The sequence below is a fragment of the Camelus dromedarius genome, chromosome 8 (assembly GCF_036321535.1).
Source record: "Camelus dromedarius isolate mCamDro1 chromosome 8, mCamDro1.pat, whole genome shotgun sequence".
Classification (NCBI taxonomy): domain Eukaryota; kingdom Metazoa; phylum Chordata; class Mammalia; order Artiodactyla; family Camelidae; genus Camelus; species Camelus dromedarius.
Window position 1 is genome coordinate 34972168 of NC_087443.1, and position 23625 is coordinate 34995792.

The window sequence follows — 23625 nt, forward strand, 5'->3', positions numbered from 1 at the left end:
GATATCTTCAAAATCCTACTGGGAATTTGATTGGGATTGCATCAAATCTATAGATCAGTGCAACTGATGTCTTAACAATATTGAGCCTTCCAGTCAATGAACATGGATTATCCTTCTGTATATTTAAGTCTTCTTAAATTTTTTTCCTTCTTTTTTTCTAAAATTTCTTTTAGCAATAGTTTGTAATTTTTAAGTGTAGAAGTCTTATGCATCTTTCATCACAGGGGTACCTAGTGCTGCCAGTTCCTGAGCCTTTTGAGGATCCAGTCATGTGAATTAGACGGATTTTTTTCTTTTCCTACTCCCAGTGCAGAACCTGAATTACAGTTCAGCCAAGTCAATGACCACTTTTCATATGCCTTTAGCTTCTAAAATTGTATCATCATTAGTCCTCACTGTTTACTTGATCCTTGTGAACTATGCCTTTTAAAAAAATACCTGTACCATATGACTCAATAATTTGATTCCAAGGTATGTACACCAAAGAATTGAAAACAGTGACTCAAACGTGTACTTGTACACCAATGATCAAAGCAGCTTTATTCACAATAACCAAAAGGTGGAAACAACCCAATTTTCCATCAACAGAATTGGTATATACATACATTGGAATATCATTCAGCCATAGAAAAGGAATGAAGTTCTAATATGTGCTACAAAATGGATGGACCTTGAAAATATTATGCTAAGTGAAATAAGCCAAAAATAAAAGGACAAATATTGTATGATTCCACTTACATGAAATATCTAGAATAGGAAAATTCATAGAGACAGAAAGTAGATCAGAAGTTGCTAGGAGCTGGGGTAAGGGGAGAATGGCAGGTTATTGCTTCATGGTGAGAGTCTCTGTTTGAGGGTGACAAGAGTTTTCAAAGTAGGTAATAGTAATGGTTGCAACCGTTGTCAGCTGGGGCTGCTATAACAAAATGCCATAGACTGGTAGCTTAAAGAACAGCCATTTACTTCTCTCACAGTTCTGGATGCTGGGAAATCCAAGTTCGAGGTGCTGCAAATTCGGTTCTGATGAAAGCTCTGTCCCTGGCTTGTAGACAGCTGCCTTCTCGTGTACTCATATGGCCTTTCTTCCATGTACACACATGGACAGAGAAATCTCTCTGTCCTCCTCTTCCTACAGAAGCATTAATCCCATCACGAGGGCCCACACCCTCATGACCAAATCTGATCCTAATTATGCTTCACCTACCAAATACCACCACATTCCACATTCCAGATTAGGGCTTCATTATATGAATTTGGGGGAGGGACACAAACATCCAGTCCACAACAATTGCACAACATTGTGAGTGAATTCAGTGCTATTGAGTTGTACAATTAAATGGGTTAAATGGGAAAGTGCCAATGAAGTGCACAAAATAAATGTTCTTTAGAAAAAAAAAAGGGTTAAATGGCAGGTTTTATGTTATATATTTATATGTTACCACAAATTATAATTATTTTAAAAAAACCTTTATTCAGATTTTAGTGGGTTTTGGAATTGAGCTAAGTTAGATGCCTGTGTTTATCCCTCTCTGGTATTCCTTTTTTCTGTCAAAATAAACTCAAGGACAAGTCTGTAGTACAATACAAAAAAATCCCCTCTGAGCTATCAGGAGTTAAATTGCTAACCTGATGCCCCATTATCCAAATACTTCAGTTTGTATTTCCCATGAACAAAGACATTCTCATAAATGTATGCAATAAAACCTTCAAAATCTGGAAGCCAACTTGGATGCATTACTGCTCATTCATCCTCAGACCTGATTCATGTTTCGCCAGTAGTGTTGTTTTTTGTTTTTTATAGCAGTATGCTCTTTACAGCAAAAGGATCCAGTCTTAAATCACTTGTTCTACTTAGTTTTTCATGTCTCTTCAGTCTCCAGTCTGAATAGTTGTTCAGTCTTTCCTTGCCGTTCATGACACTGACACTTTTGAAGACTATGCCGGTTCAGTTTTTTGTGTGGAATGTCCCTCAGTTTGTGTTTGTGTGATGCCTCTTTGTGGTTAGATTCAGGACAGGCATCGTTGGTAGGACTATCATAGAGGTGATACTGTGCTTTTGCACCCTTTTGGGTGACACATGATTTTGATCAGCCTGGGACTGAGGACTTTCACTCTGCTTATTTGATTAAGGCAGTGTCTGCTCGATTTATTCACTGTAATGTTACTCTTTTCTCCTTTGTAATTAATAGGCATTTTGTGGGGAAGTACTTTGAGACAATTTAAATATCCCATTTCTCAAAAAAAGCTCAATTTATTCATTCATTTATTTCTATTTCTGTGGATTCATGGTTTTCTGTATTATATAATGGACTATAATTTATTACCATCGGTATTTGTTTTGATGCTCACATTGTCCTAAATTTGGCCAGAGAGTGTACATTCAGACCAGCTTTTGTCCATATCATTCTCTGAGCACTTCCTTGCTTTGGGGCACAATAAGAAAGTCCAGCTCATCTTGTATTTTCTATGCCCCAGGCCTGGAACCACTCATTTCTCCAAGGAGCCCTGATTCCTTCTAGTCCTAAGTGACATTTAGAAGCTACAGTCTAGTTGTTAGGTTTATTGGGTGTTGCTGCTCCAGCCTCTCTAGGAGGACAGAATTAAGGAATATATTTTTCCCCCAAGTTTTACTGAGAAATTATTGACATACGTCATTGTATAAATTTAAGGCATACAGCATGATGGTTTGATTTCTATATATTGTGAAATTATTGGGGAATATATGTTTTATACACACATTTATTTCTATATCTATCTATAAAAATTGAAACCATGAATTCAAATGAATACCTCCAATTCTAATCCAACATTTCCTGCCTTTTCTGTATTTGTAACTCCTTTAACCAAGAGTGAGAAATGTCACTTCCATTATCCTTAATATATTTACTTATTTGATCAGTTTCCCTGTGTGTGACCATCTACCATCTCTCCACCACGTATCTTGCAGGGAAGCCCTCTTCTTCCTGCTTGGACTCTTGACTCTCACTCCAGGCTACCACATTCCCTACGTGGATACCCTTCTCTCCCCGCAGGAATTCTGTAGTTTCTGTGTCTGTGTGCCTTACAATAGGCATATTCTACCTTCTTATCTCAGGGCTTTTATTTGTCTTCATCTGTTTGGGCTGTTATAACAAAAATACTGTAGACCAGGTGGCTTATAAGACCAAGTGGTTTATAAACAACATTTAGTTCTCATAGTTATGGAGGTTGGGGGTCCAAGATCAAGGTGCTGGCAGATTTGATGTCTGGTGAGAGCCTGCTTCCTGGTTCGTAGATGGCAGTCTTCTTGCTGTGTCCTCACATGGTGGAAGGGGTTAAAGAAATCTTTTTTTTTTTTTTTTTTGAGTAAAGTTAGATTTATTTAGAGAGATACATACTGCATAGAGTGTAGGCTGTTTCAAAAGGCAGGGGAAAGGCCATGAAGTGTGGGGATGGGTGCTCAGGTTAAAGTAAAAGTAGATACACACTCCATAGACAGAGTGCAGGCTGTTCCCGAAGAGGAGGGAGCGAGAGAGGCAGCCACGTGGCGTGGTGTTGCCAGTTTTTATGGGCTAGGTAGCTTCATGTGCCTGCAAGTAGGAGGACTATTCCAACTACCCTGGGGAAGGGGCTGGGATTCCCAGGAATTGGGCCACCACCAACTCTTTGGCCTCTTGTGATTGGGGTGAAAGAAATCTTTAAGGTCTCTGTTATAAGGGCACTTATCTGATTCATGAGGGCTCTACCCTTATGACCTCATCACCTCCCAAAGGCCTCCCCTTGAAGTACCATCACATTGGAGATTAGAGTTCAACATACAAATTTTGGGGAGACACAAACTTTCAGTCTATGGCAGCCCTTCTCGGGCAATGCCTTGTAGTTATTGTTTCCTAATGCTGCCAAATGCGTCTGGAGAGGCCAGAGTGGCCACTGTCAGGGATAAGCGGTTTATGACTTTGTGTAGGAGCCGGCTGAGGTTATCCCAATACCTTTGGGCCAGGTTATTTTAAGTTACAATAGACAGTTCGTGAGTTTCTCAACCAACTGGAGGCTCTTCCTACCTAAAAATCATGATTTCAGCAAAAGAGAAAAGAAGAGGTAAGTTAAAAGTGAACACCTGTTCTTCTAAAACTGCTCTACTGCAGGTACCAGCCCTAGAGAGTTGGCAGATGGTTTTGTGTTTCTAAGGCTGACCTTAGCAGCCCTTCATCAATCTTGAGCTGATTGATTCTCAGGAAAGAGGAGACTGGTTTCCCAGGATACTCAAGACACCTTTGATTTAGTTACTACCTGAAGACCAATTAATTAGTCCACACTGATTCTCTCAAGTTTTCCTAACAAAGCTAGGAAACACTGAGCACAGCCTGGCTGTGGAGGCTTTTTACTAGCTTGTTAATTACTGTCACCTTAGACATGGGTAATCCTAAAAGATAAAGCAACAAGGGTCATTCTGCACCGGTGAAGATTGGTGGTCTCCAAGGTCTGCAGCTATCTCGTGTTAAGAATCATAACATAAGAATCATGATTCCTATAGCCAAGGGGCTCCTTGTCTTTAAAAACTCTCCACCCATAGAACTGAAACTACCAATTGCTTCTCCCATTGCATCTTAACTCAGCTGCCAGAGGGAGCCTGTCAAGCATAAGCAAACTTACCACTTGACTCTCAGGCACTTTTTATTTTTTAAGTTTAGGAGTGTGTACTTAAGTTATTTTTAAGTCAAATGGGATTGTATTGGTTTTTTAAATGACATAGAATTAATTCAAAATCAACTCTTGACAGTCATATGTAGAATAGATAAACAAGATTATACTGTATAGCACAGGGAAATATATACAAGATCTTGTGGTAGCTCACAATGAAAAAAAAATGTGACAATGAATATATGTATGTTCATGTATAACTGAAAAATTGTGCTCTACACTGGAATTTGACACAACATTGTAAAATGACTATAACTCAGTAAAAAAAAAATGTTTAAAAAAGAAAAAAATCATCTCTCAATTATCCTCTAGACAGATATCTGGGGATCTCACTCCTCTCACCCACTTAGCCAGTTCCCCTTCTTCTGTGTCTCACCTGGACCCATTTCTCTCCTGGTCTCTCCTCAGTCTTTGCTCTTCATCCCAAGCTAGGGCATAACTGGGAAGAGTCAGGGCTGGATGTGGGGTTGTGTGGTTAATGTGATAAGAAGTAAAACAGTCTACTCATTTTAAAGATCAGGTACTCCCTGACTCTTCTCCTTAAGAGGTTAGCCCAAGTTGACTTTTGCTACTAAGAACTTCCTCTCCATAACAGATGTTATTTTTTGGCAGTGTTAAAAGATAAACTGAGGCATATGTAGAAATTTTTAGGAGTTTATTTGAGCAAAAATCTATTCGAATCAGGCAGTGCCAAACCATAAGGGGTTAGGAGCCCTTCACCAGCAGCAGTTATAGGAAAGACTTTATTATGAAGAAGACTTTGAAGCAGAGTAAGGAAATGATTTGAGTGGCTACAGCTCAAGCAGCTGCATTGTTTGGGTAAGTCTCCTTGGCTGTTTGTGACTGGTTGTCCTTAGGTTTTGATTTCTTAGCCTTGAAGCATTTGTGGGCTTAGGTTTTGGTTTGCTTATGTAGATGTCTAATGGCCGCCTCCTTTAATTAATTTAACAGTAGTGATATAGTAATTTTTTTTTTTATGATGGACAAAGCATGCACAAAAGCAAAGCAAATACTATAGATACTTCTAGGCCTTCTTCCCTGCCACTCCCCACCCCTTGCAGTCATCACGCATCTTCAACATTTATCAACTCATGACCAATTCTGTTTCATTTATGCCCTGCCAAACCCAGCTGTCCTGTGCTCCAGCTTTGGGTTCACCTGAAACCCTGTCTCCTCAGCTGAACTTGCCCAGGAGACAATCCTGGGTGCAGCAGACTCCTGCCGGTCTGTGTCCTCCACTCCATCCTGTGGCCTGAGGCTTGAGAACACTTCCAGTGTCACATTCTGTTATACTTGATGGGGAAACTCGAGGCGTCCTGGTGGCGGGCAGGACAAAAGGACAGCTGTGCCAGGCTGCCCGCAAATTAGGGCATCTTTGGAGGCTGTCCTCCAATTCCTAATTAATTTTTAGGAGAGCTTTAATTATGCCATCAACAGTCCTCACTTAAACAATCACAGGCACTCAGGCTAGGGGAGAAATGAGTGACTGACTAGATTTGCATAACTATTTACACTAATTAGAATGTCAAAAGTTGGTGGCAAAGAGGCCAAGTTGTGCTGTGACTTAGTATCATTTTAATTTAGACCAATTTCCTATTATTACAACTGTCTTCCTCTTTGCATCTCAGGTCCTCTTTCCTTCTGAACGATTTGTAGCAAAAACAGAATGGAAAACAGAGGTAATAATAACTCAGTTGTAGGCAGAACTCCTAAAAAACTAAAAGCTTTCTTTCCTTAATCCAAACCATGATTTTAGTTTTCATCTAAACTTATAATTGCATGGATATTTAGATTTAGATAATTTAGGCAGACACTTCGCTTTGAATCTAGAAGCCTCCTCTTTATGTGAGTGTGTGTGTGTGTTATATATAAGGTGGTAGAATCATGGTCAGGTTGTCCCATGGGAAAAAGTACTGTCTTTGAACAGTTACTTTCATTCCAGTGTCTTAACATAAGGATTAGTGTATAATAATAATGATTGTAAGATATACTCAATAAGTAATATTAATTTAAATAATATGTAAAGCTTCTAAGACACATGTTTTGAACTATAAGATTTGAAAACTACAAAGTGGGCTGAGAATACAGAACTCCAGGTCTCCGGCATAGAACCTCCCTGACCCATTAGACACTGTTTAGGCATGCATCAATGGTTTCTGGGTCTGGCTGGTGAGCTACTTACCCAGGTCCTAGTTAAATCAGGCATCTTCTGTTTTTCCGCCCTCATTCCCTTTTAGCAGCAGGAGGCCATCTATTTAATTAGTTGGGGATGGGAGCGTCTATAATCTCTTGGGGGCAGCTTTAGCCCCAGAACTGGATAAGAGGGTGAATCCAACTTGGGGCATGGCTGGCCTCTCCCTGCAACATATGGGGAGCCTGCCACGCCTTCAGCCCAAGTTCCAGCAACAAGCAGGAGTGGAGGAGCCTTCCCTGCTGGGAACACACCCCGCAAAGCCAAGGGCAGGTGGCGTCACTAGTAGAGGTCAAGCAGTTCTTAGACCAAACAGCATCTGGCAAACTATGCCAATTGGAAATCAATGTCCCTCCCTGGGTGGGTTTAATTTTATGGTTGTTTGCACAAACTTACAGCCCCTAATGGCAGGGCAGAGCTCAGAGCATCCTCCCAGGATTGTTTCGAGGGAGTGTGATGTCTTTTCAGCCCATCCATAAGTTAAAGTAAAGAATCTGTTGACTAGAGGCTAGTGTTAGAGCCTGGCTGTCATGCTAAGCTAAACTAGTGGTGGGCTTAGCCACTATTTATCCAAGACCGGGAGGTTTGACCACAGATGCAATACACTTAAGCCCCCAAAGCCTTACCACACTCTTTCTAGCCTGAGGGAGACATGTGGGTTCCTCTGCATGAGGCAATGTTGAATCACTATGTTCAGTGTTCCAACTCCATGTTAAGTAGACCAGCTTCCTTTGGACTGACATAAGATTCTATAGTGGTTAAGAAGTTATGTTCTGCAATCAGACAAATTCAGGTTCCAACACTCACCAGCAGAAGAACTTTGGGGCAAGTTTCTTAACCTCTCTGGATCTCACTTTCCTCATCTGTAAAATGGGGATAATAGTTTCACCCACCTCACTGAGCTGCTGAGAGGATGGAATAAGATAGTATGTTGAAACTGGTTAGTATGGATTAAAATGACAATAAGGATAATAATGATAATTCCAGCCAAATATGAACAAGATAGTCATGTTAAAATAGGCAGGAACAGAAGGCTTGAATGAGCAGTGCTGGTTTTAAAACCTTAAATTTTAACATTGAACTCCATAGTCTTGTATGCAAATTCTTTAACTTGCTCATTTTCCCCTTGTTATGACCCATCATCTTTCTTATTTTTCAACAAAAAGATAAAGATCCAGACATAATACTATATTTTGATTCATCCTGCAATGAATGGGTTGTTGCTTTAGAAGCATCTCATGTCAGTCCTTGGTCCCATCAGAATCAGAACTCCAGGGAACCCAGCGGTAGTCATGGCAAAAACATCTGTTGTGTTTCTCAGGTGGATCATTTCCAGGAGATACTTGGATAATCAAGATCAAGTGATGACTCATATGGGAGAAAAACTTTTGTGTAGCTGAGGATAGGGTTGCTTTTTTTGGGGTCAGAAACTCGGATGGAGTGTGAGCCTACCTGGGGAAATGTACCCCAAACTCTCCTTTCCTCCATCAGAGACAGTTTCACTGCACTAGACTACAAAGGGACAGGGGTGAGGAGCCCTGCTTCCAAGTGGGTCAGGGAAAGGAGAACAGGAGAGGAAGGGCCATTTCTCCCGGATGAATAGAGAGCAGTCATTGGTGGAGAACTGTGTTCTGGCCAGAATTGCAGTTTCCGTAAGATGCCTGATTACTTTCTTCCTTTATCTATAGCTTCAGCTGGATCCCCATCATTAGGGCAGGATGAAAAGGTCCCCCTTTCTCTAACAGACACAATCTGCAGTCTCGCAACCAACCCCCCAGTGACTGTGTTACTGTTTCTTAGCCATAGCTAGAGACACCTGACAAGCTGGCCAGTCCAATTCTCTCTCCCGAGTTTTTGAAAACTTGGCTGAAATAGACAAGTGAGTTGGAGCAGAGTCACCTCATAGTAGTATTTCAGGGCCAAAAGCAATGGCTGCTAAGGTCCAAGTCACCTTCATTCATGTCCTACCAGAAAACCAGTTATTTAAACTTCCTTTGACTTAGTGAGCTACCCCTCATCATTCCATATCTCCTTTCTGCTTAAGGACTGATTCTGTTTTCTTTTTTTCTTCTGCAAGAATCTTGATATGACATGTTTCCTACTGGAACTTGAGAAAAATAAAAAGTAGAGAAGGATGGTTTTTGAATAGTAAGCTTGTGATGTTTGCAAGGGTCTAAACCAAAATCTCTGGGTTCTCCAACCTTGAGAATAGATTCGTAACCTAAAATTTCCCCCATAAAAAGCATCTTCAACCATGAGAGCTATAAGGCTGCATGGAGGTGCATGTGCCAGGTGGTTAGCCAGCTGGGTCTGTTCCTTGGCTAAGTGATTTACATCCATGTCTTATAACCTGGGATTTAAATTTCTGCCTACACAAAATGACCAAGTGTGCTTCCTCAAGAATAGATGACACTGGAACATTAATTTTTCGAATGCTAAAGGTCTCTGAAAAAGCTCCAGGCTCATCTAAGCAGCACAAATTCGTACAGCTACATATATCTTTTTCTTTAAAAACTACATTATTGCCTTCAGGGATTAATTGCAGCAGCCAATCATCTAGTGAAACAGGCCATGGGTTTCTTACAATTATTACTGGAAATGGCTTCTTCCAGAGGATCCACATTTGGGCACTGATTCATACTGGGATTGCTTTAGCCTCATCTTCTGCAAAGGGCTTCCTCTGAAGATCGAAATGTGAGGTTGGGTCTATTTATCAGTGACAACTCCGACACTGTGCAAAATCCCTGAGCAAGAGATCCAATTCTCTCCCCCAGCTCCCTCCAATAGGGAGATTTTCATATGATGTCACCAATGGGTGGGTCACTTTGTAACAGAGCTAAAGACACAAGTCCCTGTTAGGGCCAGTTCAATTCATCCTCTTCTCTGGCCATGGAGTGCATCATCCCCCCAGGGATATGACCAGCCTCCTCCCAGAGAGCTGCCTTGGCACAACCCATCCTCACTTCTGCAAAAACCACTTGGAGCATCAGTGGAATTCCTTTAGCTTGTGGTAGACTTCACATAATTCACCAAAACTTCCTCCAAGCTTCCTGGAGGTTTCATGTCTCCATGTCATGAATTCGCAGTTACTTCTCATATGGAGCTTCCTGCTTGAGGACTCTTGTGCCTTCCATTTGTCTAAAGTCTCCACTCTCCCTCTCCTCCCCACACGGTAGATAAAGGGACTAGGATCAGACCGGGGGAAGCAGGTAGATGTACCTTCAGGCAGGTCTTGAATAAAACCAGAAAAGAGTTGGATTAACTTCTGGAAACCCAGAAGTAAATTCTGGTTTGACTGAACTGGGTCACCTCCTTGACCCCAAGGCACTGATGCTGTTCACCAGCACCTGAAGACACTTACCGCTATTGTTGCACATTACGTCCGCATTTCCAAAGTACCACTAAATACAACCTGGAAAAGGAAATTTTCTACTGGCTAATTTCTTGCTAATTTCAGGCCAGTTATAATGAATCATGATATCTCCATCACTCAGCTTCAACAACTATTTAACTAATAGGCAATCTTGTTTTACCTATACCTCCCCCCGTTTCCCTTTTCCCTAGATTATTTTGAAGCAAATCCCACACATTATATAATTTATTTGTAAATATTTCAGTATGTATCTCTAAAATAAAAGGACTTAAACAATGTAACCATGCTATCTTTATTAAACCTAAAATAATTAACGATAATTCCTTATTATCAAATGTGCAATCCATGTCCAGATTTTCTCTCATTGCCTCATAAATGTTTTTAGAGTTGGTTTATTTGAGTCAGAATCCAAACAAGAGCCACAGATTGCATTTGGTTGAAATGGTTCTAGTCTCTGATTCTAACTTTATAGGTTCCTTCTTCACCTTTCCCCCCACCTCATACAATCCATTTGTTGGAAAATATAGTTACCTGTTACCTATTGAGATTCTTAATTCTGGATTTTGCTGATTGCCTCTCCATAGTGTATCTCTTAACATGATTCTCTGTCACCTGAATGTCATGCGAATTGATTGTTAGATATGGAGGCCTAATAAGATTCAGGTTCAGTTTTTTCGTAGGTACACTAGATGCTCTGTTTTTCCATCAGGAGACATACAGTGTCTGATTCTGTATGTTTGTATCTCTTTTTAGTGGATTAACTGGACGATAATTAGAAGCATTCAAATAACAGTGGTAGGTTATTCGCAGACATGTGTTACCACCAGACCTTGGGCAACAGATTTTGGGTTAGGCTAGAGTTTGAATCTGCCTGTGTCACCAATGCCCTTTTCTTGGTTGGCACTTCCTTCCTTTCCTGGGTCCCTTTTTAAACCATCAAGCTCTGGGCTGGCTGCCAGCTGAACAGTGAACCTCTTGACCGCCCTTCTTGCCAGCCATTTGCCCTGGAAGTTTTCCCAGCCCCGACATGCTTCTCCCAGTACACCCACCTCACCCTCAGCCCTGCCCAGAGAGTTTGCATGCTCACGAGTCACACTTTATAAGAGAAATATTCAGGATGCAAAAGAATGACTAGAATGCAGAAGAGAAGGAGTTTGTTCATTAATTTCAGCATAACAAGTTAAAAACCTTTTGAGAGGAAAGTTATACAGACTTTTTTTTTAATCAGTCACTAAAATGCTTTCAGATGGCCTTCTCCTTGATGTAAGAGTATGGATTCAGCTTGAATTTTCTGTGGATACTGCTCTCTGGATATCCTCTGAGACAAAGAGTTTCTATGGCCACATAATTTGGGAAACTCTGTATATCCCATCTTAAGAAGGACCATGACCATAGTAAAGCCTGTATAGCTTTGTTTAAGGCAGAATTTCCTTTTCTTTGTTAAAGGGTAAAATTTCCAGGACACAGTTTGGGAAATATGCTTTGGAAGAACCATAAAGCTAATCTTCTGGGTAAAGTGAGGCATGGGAGAAACGGGGCATTAGCGATTAGAACCAGCACTCTGGAATTTCTCTGACCCACTTGAGTCTGGAGACACTTGGGGGATTGAATTGGTAAGAGGTTCTTATAATGGGCTTCTGCAGAAAGCTTATGTTCCTGGTTGTTTCTTGGCCTAAACTCATCAAGTATTTAAGTAAACTTTTGTCTTCCTTCCGAGATGACTTACATGCATCCTGCGTGACACCAGGGAGCATAGAGGCGTGAACTAGTGTTACCTGGGCCTCAGTCCAGTATTCCTCAGTTAGCAGCAAAGCAAATTTGCTGGCGTGAATCAAGTGACCTAGAGTGACAAATTATATGGCAACTGGGCATTAGCCACTGGGGAACAGGACAAGTGAGCTAAAAGGAGGAGGTTGTGGGCTTCTGAGCATTGTCATCTGAGCATTGTAGTCAGCAGTGGTTGTGTGACTGGCAAAATGTGGGGTGTTCAGTTGACTGGTCCACTGACGCCTCAAGAACAGGCAGTGGCGGGGAGGTGATCATTGCAAGCAATGGAAGGCTGGCATAGGGAGAATGGACTCAGTGGTGAAACTGGCCTATGAGGAGGATGGTCAGAAGCCCAGTGTCAGATGCGTATTGCAGACTTAGTTTCCTTCTCCTTTGGCACTGAGTTCCAAGGATCTGAGGTTGTGTGAACAGATGATGTTCCAAGGAAACCTCAGACTTGGTTCACAAAATAGACTAATCTGTGCCTGCAGGTAGCTGGCCCCACTGCCTGCTGTTTAGCAGGGCTGGGACAGGCTGGGACTGACAGAGCACTGTGCACATGTCATATAGCACAGTTAATGAGCATCTACTATGTGCCAGGCATCATTCTAGGCACTGAGGTCACAGTGATGAACGACTCTTTTCTTGAAATCAAAACTCTTCCTGACAAGACTCAGTGCAGCACAGAGCATGGGCTCTAGGGAGAAAGAAGTGGTTTTCAAATCTAGTCACTCACTGTGTAGCTCAGTTTAGCCAGAACCCTTGGTTTTCTTGGGCACAAAATGAAGATTTTAACAGTCCTTCCCTACTCAAAATGTATTGTGGAAATAGGAACTAACATCAGTAAGCATTTGGTATTTCCTGGAGGTGTTAATTTTTTTTTTTTTTTTTTTGTGGTGATGATTTTGGTTTCCTTAACTTAAGGTCAGCCTGAGCAAGAATTTCAATCAACCAAGAAGCAAATACTTCTTTATTGAACACTGTAGACCCAGATACCTAAAATTGCCCCTTCCCTTAAAAAATGTATAACCTACTTGGAGAAACAGGAAATAAATTCATAATTAGATACCAACACTACCAGTTTCAAATATCCACACGGGTAGGGATTTTTGCAGTGTGGTCAACTCTATTTTTAGTGCCTACCACAGTACCTGGCACATGGTAAGTAAAATAAATATTTGTCAAATGAATGAATGAAAATCAGCTTGAAGGAATGAAACAAGTGTTATATGGTTGCCAAAGAAATAGGAAAAATTACATACTCACACGGCTACCATTGGATTCTGCTTAGACACGGCCTAGGAATCTGACTGGTTGAGACGTCTGGTCGGATAGGCATGATATCTTTTTGCTCCCCACTGAGTGGATTCAGTAAGAGGCAGGGCAGTAGGACTCAAACCTAATGGTGAGGAGGGACAGGAACACAGTCTCAGAATTAATAGACCTAGCTGTTTGGATATTTAGAATAACTTGTTCAGCTAAGCTGCTAAAATTGCACAAGGAAACAAAAAAGCAACAGCAACTAAAATCAACAGAAAACTGCTTCCCTACTGGGGCCGGGAGCCGGTATCAGCAGCTAGCCTGGGCAGGCAAGGCCTCTGGGCTTTTACTCTGTGCTGACTCAGGAACTGCCTGAAACCTGGATTGTAATGACAGCCACCCTTTGGGGGAGTAAGCCACCTGCTCACTATGAAACAGCAGAGACCACAATTTCAGAGCAGGCAGAAAAGCAGCAGGCCAGTGGCAACTGAGTTTGGAGGGCACAGTTTCCCCCCATAGAGTCCATATTAGCAGGAGGAAAAAGAGCTGTGTTGCTAGGGGAACAGTGTGGACTCTCCCTTTGTGTGTGGGGTCCTTCTGTCTCCCTTTTCCTCCTCCCTCCCCTTCTTTCCTTCAACTAGTATTTCTTGAGCATCTGTATGTGCCAGACACAATTCTAGGTACTGGAGATACACCTAGGAACAATACAGAGGAAGCCTCCGTATTCCTGGAGTCTCCAAACAACCAAGGACATACAGCATCAGGTAGAACAGGAGCTGAATGACACCCCAGAGCCAGCCAGGGACAATCTAGGGAAATGGCAGTTGAGGCAGGGGTTGGGGGTGGGGTGAGCATGGGCAGTGGAGGAGGAGCAGCCTTTTGAGGGGGCAGCAGTAAGTGGTGATGTCAGAGAGGTGGGGCCACCAGCTGAAATCCTTTTTCCTCCAGAGCTCAGTAAAATCTCCCTTCTGTGAACTCCTAATTGTACCAATCATGTCCGGCCTCATGCCTAGGATGGTGGTCCCCACTCTTCTGCTGACATGCTCCTATTGTTAAAAATGTTGGTATATTCTCACATATAAATATATGTATTTATATTTTGTACACTATAAAACATACTCTGAGTTAGAAATGAATGAGATAAAAGAAATACCAGAATAATTTCTAATCATTTCCCATACTCTAATGGACTGTCTTGTGCACCTCTTGGAAAACATGACCCTGGTTTACTACTCAGGGTAGTTTTTTGTTGTGTGTTGGGTTTATTTCCACAACTAGATGATGAATTCCATTAGGCTAAACTCTGACTTATCCCTGATGTTGCCTGGCACAGGGCTGAACAGATGGAAGTAGTAATTACTGTCCAAGAGACAAAAGACTCCAGTTCTGGTGGACACATAGACAATGAGGCACCAGTGTAGAGGGCTTCTGCAGGGAGATAGGGATAGGTCCTATGGCCTTTTTTATGGCTAGATGAAAGATTCCTTGTATCAGTCAGGGTTCAACCAGGAAAGCAGAGCTACTGTGAGTATTACAGAAGAAGGAATTTGTTATAAGGATGAGGCCTTATACAATTGGGGAAGGAGCAAGGGAAGTAAAGGTCCAAAAAGGTTTGTTGAAGAATGAGAGACCAGTCACTATGCAGCCCTGGCTGGGGGAATGAATCAGAGCTTGCAGGGGAGTCTGGAAGCGAGTCTCGAGCTGCTTGAGTAAGACTGGGTGGGGAAGCTGGTGCAGAAGTCAGCTTCTTTGTGGCTGTGACCATCTCTGTGAGCTCACAAGAAGCATCTGATAGTGGCCCTGGGGCCACTGTTGGTCAGCAGGGCCGGCGGTTGGAAGAGAGGGAGGGAGCACTGGGTACACCAGGAGGAAAAGCAAGGATGGACTGGAATCTACGGGTACCTCTGCCTCTATCTCTCATGGCCTCTAACCTACAAGGATCTTCAGAGTATCAGCTTCACTTTTGCCTAACTCAAACCCAGAACCACACAGGGAAAGGCATTCTGAAGAAACATAGCCTCCAGCATCAGTTTATCATGGAACCATCCAGCACATCCCTGAGACTCACTCCCTTTGTTCTGCTTCAATGTCCATGAAGAGAAACATCATGATTATTGATCTGTCTTCCTTAATACCTCAGTGCTAGAAAGGGAGGGGCCCTGGTGGTGAATGCAAATATTTCAGTCACTGGAAAAGTGAAACCTCTCCTGAAAATTAACACTTTGAAATATGTCTGTGATTATAAAATTGAACCTTAAACTACGAGACAACCAAATCTGCTACCCAGTAAGTCCCTGAGCAGTGTATTTTTTGCTTCTATCTCTGATATGTCAAACTTAGATTGTTCCAATATCAAAGGCAGAACTCCTTTGAATTTACCCACCTCTCACTGTTCCTGTACATTCTATGGGTCAAGCACTAAAAAGCAGGGAAATAAAGCAAAAATGAGAGGAGGGGTGGCTAGTCTGCATCCTGGATAATTGCAACAGGTCATTTTGTTTATCTAAAGAGACACCTATATTGCGTGTAACTGTGTCAGGCATGGGTCTAAGTGCTTTACAAAGAGTAACTAGCTCAGTCCTCATGCTAATTCTAAAGATCATTTCTATTATTAACCCTCCTTACAGATAAGGTAAGAGGTATAGAGAGGTTAGGTAAATTGCTCAAAGTCACACAGCTGGAATTTACATCATGATTAACTATGCCTTTATGTGTAAAAGGTTCAAAAATTATCAAGTTCAAAAGCTGAGTTTATTTTTATTATCACTTATAAAATCTATTCAGAATGTGTAGTATTAGCTGTCATTTAAAGAGTAGCTTTCTTAGGGACCAGGCAGAGCCCTTTACAGGTACTGTCTAAAATAATGCTCACTCTTGCTGGGTTAGGTAGGTATTATGATTCCACTTTGCAGATAGAGAAATAGGAGAAGTGATTTTTGCAAGAGCACACAGCTAGTTGAAAGGAGAGCCAGGATTCAAAACTGACTTCAAAGATAGAGCTTAGACCAAACGCTCAGAGGAGGCTAAGCTCCATCCAGAAGAGTGATGGCAGAGTACAAACCATGCAAGTCAGTCTGGCTCATGGCAATGAGAAACTAAATCCAACTGCCAAGCTGTAATTCTCAAGCAGTGTGTGAAGTGATTGGGGGTTGGAGAATCACCTGGGGCCCTTTAGTGAGCTTGTGCTTTCCGGAGGTGAGTGATCACTCTTGGGGCCTAGAACAGGGTTTCTCATCTTTGTTTTCTTTCTCTTGGCCTTGTTATTAGTCTGTCCGTTCTTAGTTTCTACCCTACACTGGGTTTTCTCTTTTCTGGATCTTCAACGGGCAGGGGAGAGAGGGGCAATACTTTGCTTTTCCCTTTCTTTCTCCAAACATAAATCCTTCTGCAGGTTTTTCCTCACTTACTAACTACGTAGCACATTACAAAGTTACAGGAACTTTTAAGACCTTGCACTTCTGGTCTTTAATGAAATATAAGTGGAACTCAGCTTCATCGTCCCTTTGTCTTTTGCTGGCTTACTTTTGAGTCTTTCAGGGACCCAGAATCCGCCAACTGCCATGCCCTCCAGAAGGAAGCCCCATTCCTCATTTTTCATAATTTCTCTGCAAATTCAGAATGAACAAGTGTTTTCTTCTCTTTCTTTTAATTGTGTGGTTCTTTGGAGAGTTTTCATTAAAAAATTAAATATGGTTTGGATAATAGAGGATGTTTACCCTTTATTCTATACATTTTATGTAATAATTTTCAACCATTGATCTTTTACTTCTAAAATAATACCTCTCCTAGTTTTCTAGTAAGCTCCCCTCACCTTCCTCTCTCCCCTATCTCCATTTGCCAGTTTGATTTCTGGCCAACCCTAGACATAGAGTAATAGCCAATTCATCGGGTAGGATCATGCCTTCAGTATAGAAATACTGTGGGAATTAGTCTGACATGCATTTGGGCTCAAATGGCTATCGATGTGTTTTTTGATAAGAAAGAATCCATTCTGCGTTCAAAATGTGAATCTAGTGTGTGTTCTTTACAAGGTAAGGGAATGTAAATTATTCGTATGGGTTCTTCACTAGGAATGCACTCATTTTGATTGGCATTACTATCATTTATGTAACATTTTCCCAGACATTCATTTTGGGTTATTTATTACCTACTATTTTCTAGGCACTCTGCTAGACTGTAGGGTTATAAAGTAAATGACACTATCCTTTTAGCATAAAATTTCTAATTTTATTCCTGAAACTTTTATTAGTGACTTGGCTGACTCTGGGAAGTCACTGGTGAATCTCAGCTGCTCCATTTGTCAGCTGAAGGGCTTGTATTAAGTGATATCAATTTTAAAGCATCTAAAATCAAAAGATACAGGAGATTTAACTTCTTAATTCAGTCATTAAGTTGCTCGGTGCCTTTGAACATAATACTTAGTCTCTGGATCTCAGTCTCCTCCTCCGTAAAATACACAGAAGGCACTAGAGCAGGCTAGGAAGCATGTATTCCAAGGAACTTTGTTTCTTATCCTTTCTAGGAAAAAAAGGTTGTGTCCAAGAAGATCTGAGAACGTCCAGAGTCAGTAGGTTTCTTAACTCCAGGACCTCTCTGAAACTTTATTCTATCAATTTTGCTTCATAACTCTCTAAGCAGGACTTAGCAGGTAGGTTTCCCAGATTTACTTGACAGTGAAATCCTTTTCCCCCAGAAGCATCTTTGTAGTACTAATAAATTGTCCTTCAGAATACATTTGAAAAATGAATTACTACATACCTTTAAGGCCCTTTATTGCAGCAATACTCTCTATCCTTGGATCAATTTTATGTCATATCTGCTAGTTTATGTTCTAATATAGCTGAGCTGTGTGCATTTTATTGGGTTTCCTTTTTATCTTCAAGTGGTACTTTCAAGTCTCTTAGTGCACAGGCTATAATCTTACCAGTCTTGAATACATGGCCAGCAAAATCATGCATCTCATTAGCACTTTGGTCAACAGTGTCCAGAACATTATGTTTTGTAGGGAAACATTCCAAAGAGTAGCACAGAGGAGGCTCCTTGGGGGGAGGGATGAGATAAATGAACATGAGAAATAATAGCATTAGTAGGGCCGATTTCCATGAAAACTCACAAAAATGTATTTGACATTTTGATAACTAAATATAGTGCCTCCCATCACAGGACTGCTCTTCCTGACCAAGACTGTTAAGGTTCAGAGTAACAGAGCTGAATGGCTCCATGCAAAAGTCTGTGTTCAACATCTGTCATGCTGGAGATCATTAATGTTCAATTGCATTCTATTGTCTTCGTGTTACTCAACTTCATTTCATTGTCATTGCTTCAGCTGGGGATTAATCAACTATTTATGGGAAGACAGGACTTGGAGTCAGAGCAGTCACAATGGGGTTTTAGTCTAAAGCAATGGTGAGGGAAGCAAGACAGTTAAAAGACTCCTGATTTGTGAGAGTGTTGATAAGTGAATTAAACAAAAATATCTGAGAATAATGTCAACATAATCCATATTTCAAAAGGAGAAAGAACATATTAGCCTTCCTAAAGAATCCAGAAATGATTTTGGCTTGAATCTTTTTGGAGCTTGTTTCTTTGCCACTTTTCCTTAAGAGCTAGAAAAGAAGTTGAGAGGAGAAGTTAACGGTTTCTCTGTAAATCAACTCATCATTATCAGTAGTGGAAATCATGCTTCATTATTGTTCCTGAGGACAGTTGACACAACTGAAACATCCAAGTAGCATGAAATATTTACAGCTTTATGAGGTGGGGAAAATTTTTTTCGTTAGGAATTATTCTTTAAAACCTCACAAATCACTTAGATGTTTCCATTTTGCACATGTATATGCATGATGATTAGTTTTATTCAATTTAAAAGTCAAATTAAATAACTAAGAGATTGTCATCTCAATATATGTCCTGAAAACATTTATGAACCTGTGTCAGGGGACTGGAGTATAAATTCTGAATTTGCCTAAGTTCCAAAACCATGCAATCTAATTATGTAGAAAATAATATACATTTTTGATATACACAGTATCTTTTGACAAGTTGTAGTAAATTATTCTGCAGAAAACACCCAAATTATTTGCACAGTAAAAATTCCAGGTCTGAAATAATATTAGGACCTGCTAATTTGTCCAACTTAATAGCTAAAATAAAATGCTAATATATTCAATCAGCATTATGCAAAATTGTCACACATCGTGACAAAGCAAAATCTTCTAACATTAAACATCTGTATGTCATAATTTCAAGACCAACATATTCACACAAGTGATTTCTAGTAACTTTAAAATCTTGGTTCAGTTTTTGATATGTAAGCTGCCTGCTGATATGGGAAAAAATGGACTAAGCCCTCCCTCCACCCCCACCTTTTTATTCTTTTGGGGACAGCCAGGCCACTCCAGATGGTGTGTTAGTGTTGGGCATAGCTTTGGAGAAACTTCCAACAGACGAAGGCTGTAATGTCAGGATTTTGCTGTGCGTCGTCCCCCTTACCCCCCTGCAGTTCCCAGGGTAGGAAGGTGCTGAGATGGAAGCCGAGGGACGCCCACCCACCTGCCACCACCTGTTCCCTTCTTCAGCCCTCTGCTATAAATTCTCCTCCTTCAAAGATTCATCCAGCACTCTCCGACAGCTACTGCGGAAAAAGCGCTCCTTGCCTATCTGAGCTTCGGGAAAGATTTCATCCTCCTGAAAGAAGTCTCAGCTTTCCCAGAGGACTTGAAAGACCTTCCCCGAACCAGCCACACCAATTCTGCTGCAAGAAGTTTCCCTTTTCATTTTCAACTTCACGTTTGGAAAATGACTTTCTTTTCAGCGTCTCTATTTCCCCTAAATTTTGGCAAGTGAAGCAACATCAATCTGGTTATCCAGTAGGACAAAAGGCAGAGCCCCGCACTCCCCACTGGAAACTTTGATTCCACGCTGGTTGCTTTGTGTATGACTTATTTGCTAAGAAGAGCCAAGTTGCAGAGCAGCGCATACACCAAACCACGCACAGGTCCTGAGCCGACGAGTGAGCTCGGCGCCTCCCTACTTCCAGCCCGGGATGAAGTCCTGCAAGTCCAGCAACCCGGAGGCGGGAGCGCGTGCCGCGCCCCCGAGTGCCGACGGCGCCGAGTGCGCGGGCACGTGTGCCGGGGCGGGGCGGTTGGAGAACGCGGCGCGCAGGCGCCTCGCGGCCAACGCGCGCGAACGCCGCCGCATGCAGGGGCTCAACACGGCGTTCGACCGCCTCCGCAGGGTGGTTCCCCAGTGGGGCCAGGATAAAAAGCTGTCCAAGTACGAGACCCTACAGATGGCGCTGAGCTACATCATGGCTCTGACTCGCATCCTGGCTGAGGCCGAGCGATTCGGCTCCGAGCGGGACTGGGTCAGTCTCCACTGTGAGCACTTCGGCCGAGACCACTATCTTCCTTTCGCGGTTGCGAAGCTGCCGGGAGAGAGCGAGCCCTACGGCCAGAGGCTCTTCGGCTTCCAGCCCGAGCCTTTCCAGATGGCCAGTTAGGGCGCGCGGCCCCGCCGTGAATGGGACGCCCAGAGATCGCGCTCGGGAGCCTTCTCCCAAGTAGCCGCTTGGGCTTTCGGTGGCCCAGGATGCATTCCTAGAGTATAATTAGCAAATTTCCAGCTTACTTTTATTCGCATCCCCAGTCCTATGGGGATGATTTTATTGCTTTCTATTTTTAATTCTGTAGTATGTTGTAGATTTCATTGATGGGCTCTTGGAATGGTTTTGATTGCTGAAAATAATGTCCCATCCTCCTTTTCTGGACTACTTTGGGGGAAAACATTCTTAAGGAAAAATAAGATTAGGTTATACTGCAGGTTTAGTCCTCAGAGAAATAATCGCTTTCTTAAACTTTGTAAGTTTGTCCTGCTAGGGTGAAGTTAAACAGTTATCTATTACTTGTGTGTGCTCTATACCGAGCAGCTTTCCTGTCTTGTAAATGCAGTTATGCTTAGTGCATTGTGTGTGCATGCATGAAGTAGTCAGACTTCTTTTTTCTGGAGTGTACATGGGCGTGAGTGCTCCGTATTTTTCAAAACTGTGTATACATTATTAAAATATTGATTTTGTAAAATGTAATTTAAAATGTAGGTTTGTATTTCATGCCAAGTGCCCTGCTAGTTTCCTGATGGCACTAAAGGCCTATTTGTGTGGGGGGTGATGATAGTGAAGTATTTACTTTTACCGGAGTGTTTAATCCCACCAATTTGCAAATGTACTGTTTTGTACTACTTCATCAAAAACAAAACAAACAAACAAACAAAAAAAGCTGATGAGAGTACAAGTAATTAATCTGAAAGTTTTCCCTATCAATGTGGAAATATAGATATATTTTTCATGGTTTCTAAAAAAGATTAAATTAAGTGAAAGAATATTCTGCTTTTAAGTAACTAGATACACAGTTCCTTAGGATTTTATTTTCCTTATTAAGCCGATTACTAACTACCAATCTTTACAAGTACCCCCCAAAATATATATTTGTTCCTATATATATATGAACTAACACTGAGACAAAAAATAATACTTTTGGAAGTGACTTTCTTTTAATCAGTACAAGTTGAGCAATAGGGATTACACTACCATCAAGGCTAATCAAGAAGGGAGCAAAACAATACACATGGTATTGGTTTGAATTACTTCTATAAATTTTCTTAGCTGTTGAATGAATACACCAAGCCTGTAATGTAGAGAATTACTTGGTGGTCAACAGCACTCCATGCATTTGGGAGAATGTCTTGCTAATAATTAGAAAAAGGAGGCCTAAGTTATCTGTGCATTTGGAACTTTTCACGAGTCAATAAAAACAACAGTGATGTTTCCCACACCCATTTGTTATGATTCCAACACCTAACATCAGACACAGCTACTTTGCAATTTATCTGTAGAGTCCTCATTAAAATTTTTAATTTCTTTGTTATCCCTAATTATCAACAACCTTTTGGTTTGTGAGTGGCAGTGTCTTTCCCCACCCATAAACGAAAATTTACAAAATCACAAGTGTATCTCTGGAAATCCATTGAGTGACTGACTAATGCTGAATTTCCCTTTCCTTCTGATACCTGTTATTAAGAAACTGAGGTGGACTCAGGACTTTGCTTCCTCAGTGCAAATCAGAGAGTAAAATGTTTAACCTCTTGACATCAACAGCTCTCAGAAGACACAATGTTGTGCCCAGACCCCTTTCAGGTCACACTCCACTCTGCAGTGTGCGCTTGGGCTATGGCAATGCTCAGGGTATCTGTCTTCCTCACTCTTGGAGAACAATAGTCTACTTAGACTTAAAATGCTTCATTAATAACCCCAGTAAGTTTGTAGAATTTGTAGAATGAATGAAATCAGTGCTAAAATTTAATTAAATGCTGTGTTAATTAGAGAAGGTCTCACAGATGCATTAAGATTGTTAGTCCTTCTTTAGGTAGGGCGCATCCCTCTCTCTGGGCTCTAAATACCTTGCAAAAGAGAACTGTACTTTTCTCTGTGGCTTCTAGAACAGAGATAAACATGAAATAAATATTTCTGTTTTGGTCATTAACAGGAGTTTCTTAATAAAACAAACAATTTAATTACAGTGATGGGATTCTAATTCCATGCCTCTTTTCCCCATCCCCACTACCCCAAAAGAGTGGAAATCTATTAAATATTACACTTTAGCTGCCCATTTCTGTGTTTTGGAAATCTCTGGAAGCAATTTAGCTCTTAGCAAATTCCTAAGCTTTCCACCCTACTTGATGCACTATTTTTTTCTTAAAAGATATTTGAGGGAAAAATAAATGGGTGTCAGCGATAAAATCCAGTCTTTGATAAAACTCCTCAAACTGCATGTTGAGGGAATCCATCATGGTTTATAGATTAGGAACTTGGATAATACAAATGTAAAATAATTTTGAAGTTAAGATTCATATATTATTTTACATAATAGAATTTAGATTACCAAGCAACCTACAAGTTGCAACAATATTCTATATTGTTCACCTTTTAAAATCTGAGTTCTTTCTAGTTTGACAACAGGACATGTTGAAATTCAAAAATATTCTTTTACCTGGGCTCCCTTTTCTCAGTAAATCATCAAATATTATCAAGTACATAAGCATAGCCTGGCTTACTCAACATCATCATTGTCCTTGCAGAGGCAGCCAGGAAGAACACACATGTACTGATCAATACGTTATTCTGAGCAGCGTAGAACTGAATGCTTCAGCAGTGTAGTATCAGAAATATGTGCCATAAGGGCTACTAAGGGGGCATTAATAATAAAAGAAGACCCAATCCCAGGCAGGGTTTGAGTTCCATTAGTTACTATATGTGGGCTCTTCCTAGGTGCCAGCTGGAGGTTGAGGCCAAACCCTG

The 23625-nt window shown here is 41.2% G+C and overlaps 1 protein-coding gene across 1 annotated transcript; it reads left to right on the forward strand.

Moving 5' to 3' along the window:
* The first annotated feature begins 97 nt into the window (after nucleotides 1-97).
* On the forward strand, nucleotides 98-22846 carry ATOH7 (atonal bHLH transcription factor 7). The gene has a single exon (XM_031461215.2). The coding sequence runs from the start codon at nucleotides 20317-20319 to the stop codon at nucleotides 20773-20775; it is 459 nt and encodes a 152-aa protein (XP_031317075.1). The 5' UTR covers nucleotides 98-20316; the 3' UTR covers nucleotides 20776-22846.
* The last annotated feature ends 779 nt before the right edge of the window (nucleotides 22847-23625 follow it).

What these genes read in the sequence shown, in the direction of transcription:
- ATOH7 (XM_031461215.2), top strand. Translation starts at nt 20,317, where the DNA reads ATGAAGTCCTGCAAGTCCAGCAACCCGGAGGCGGGAGCGCGTGCCGCG.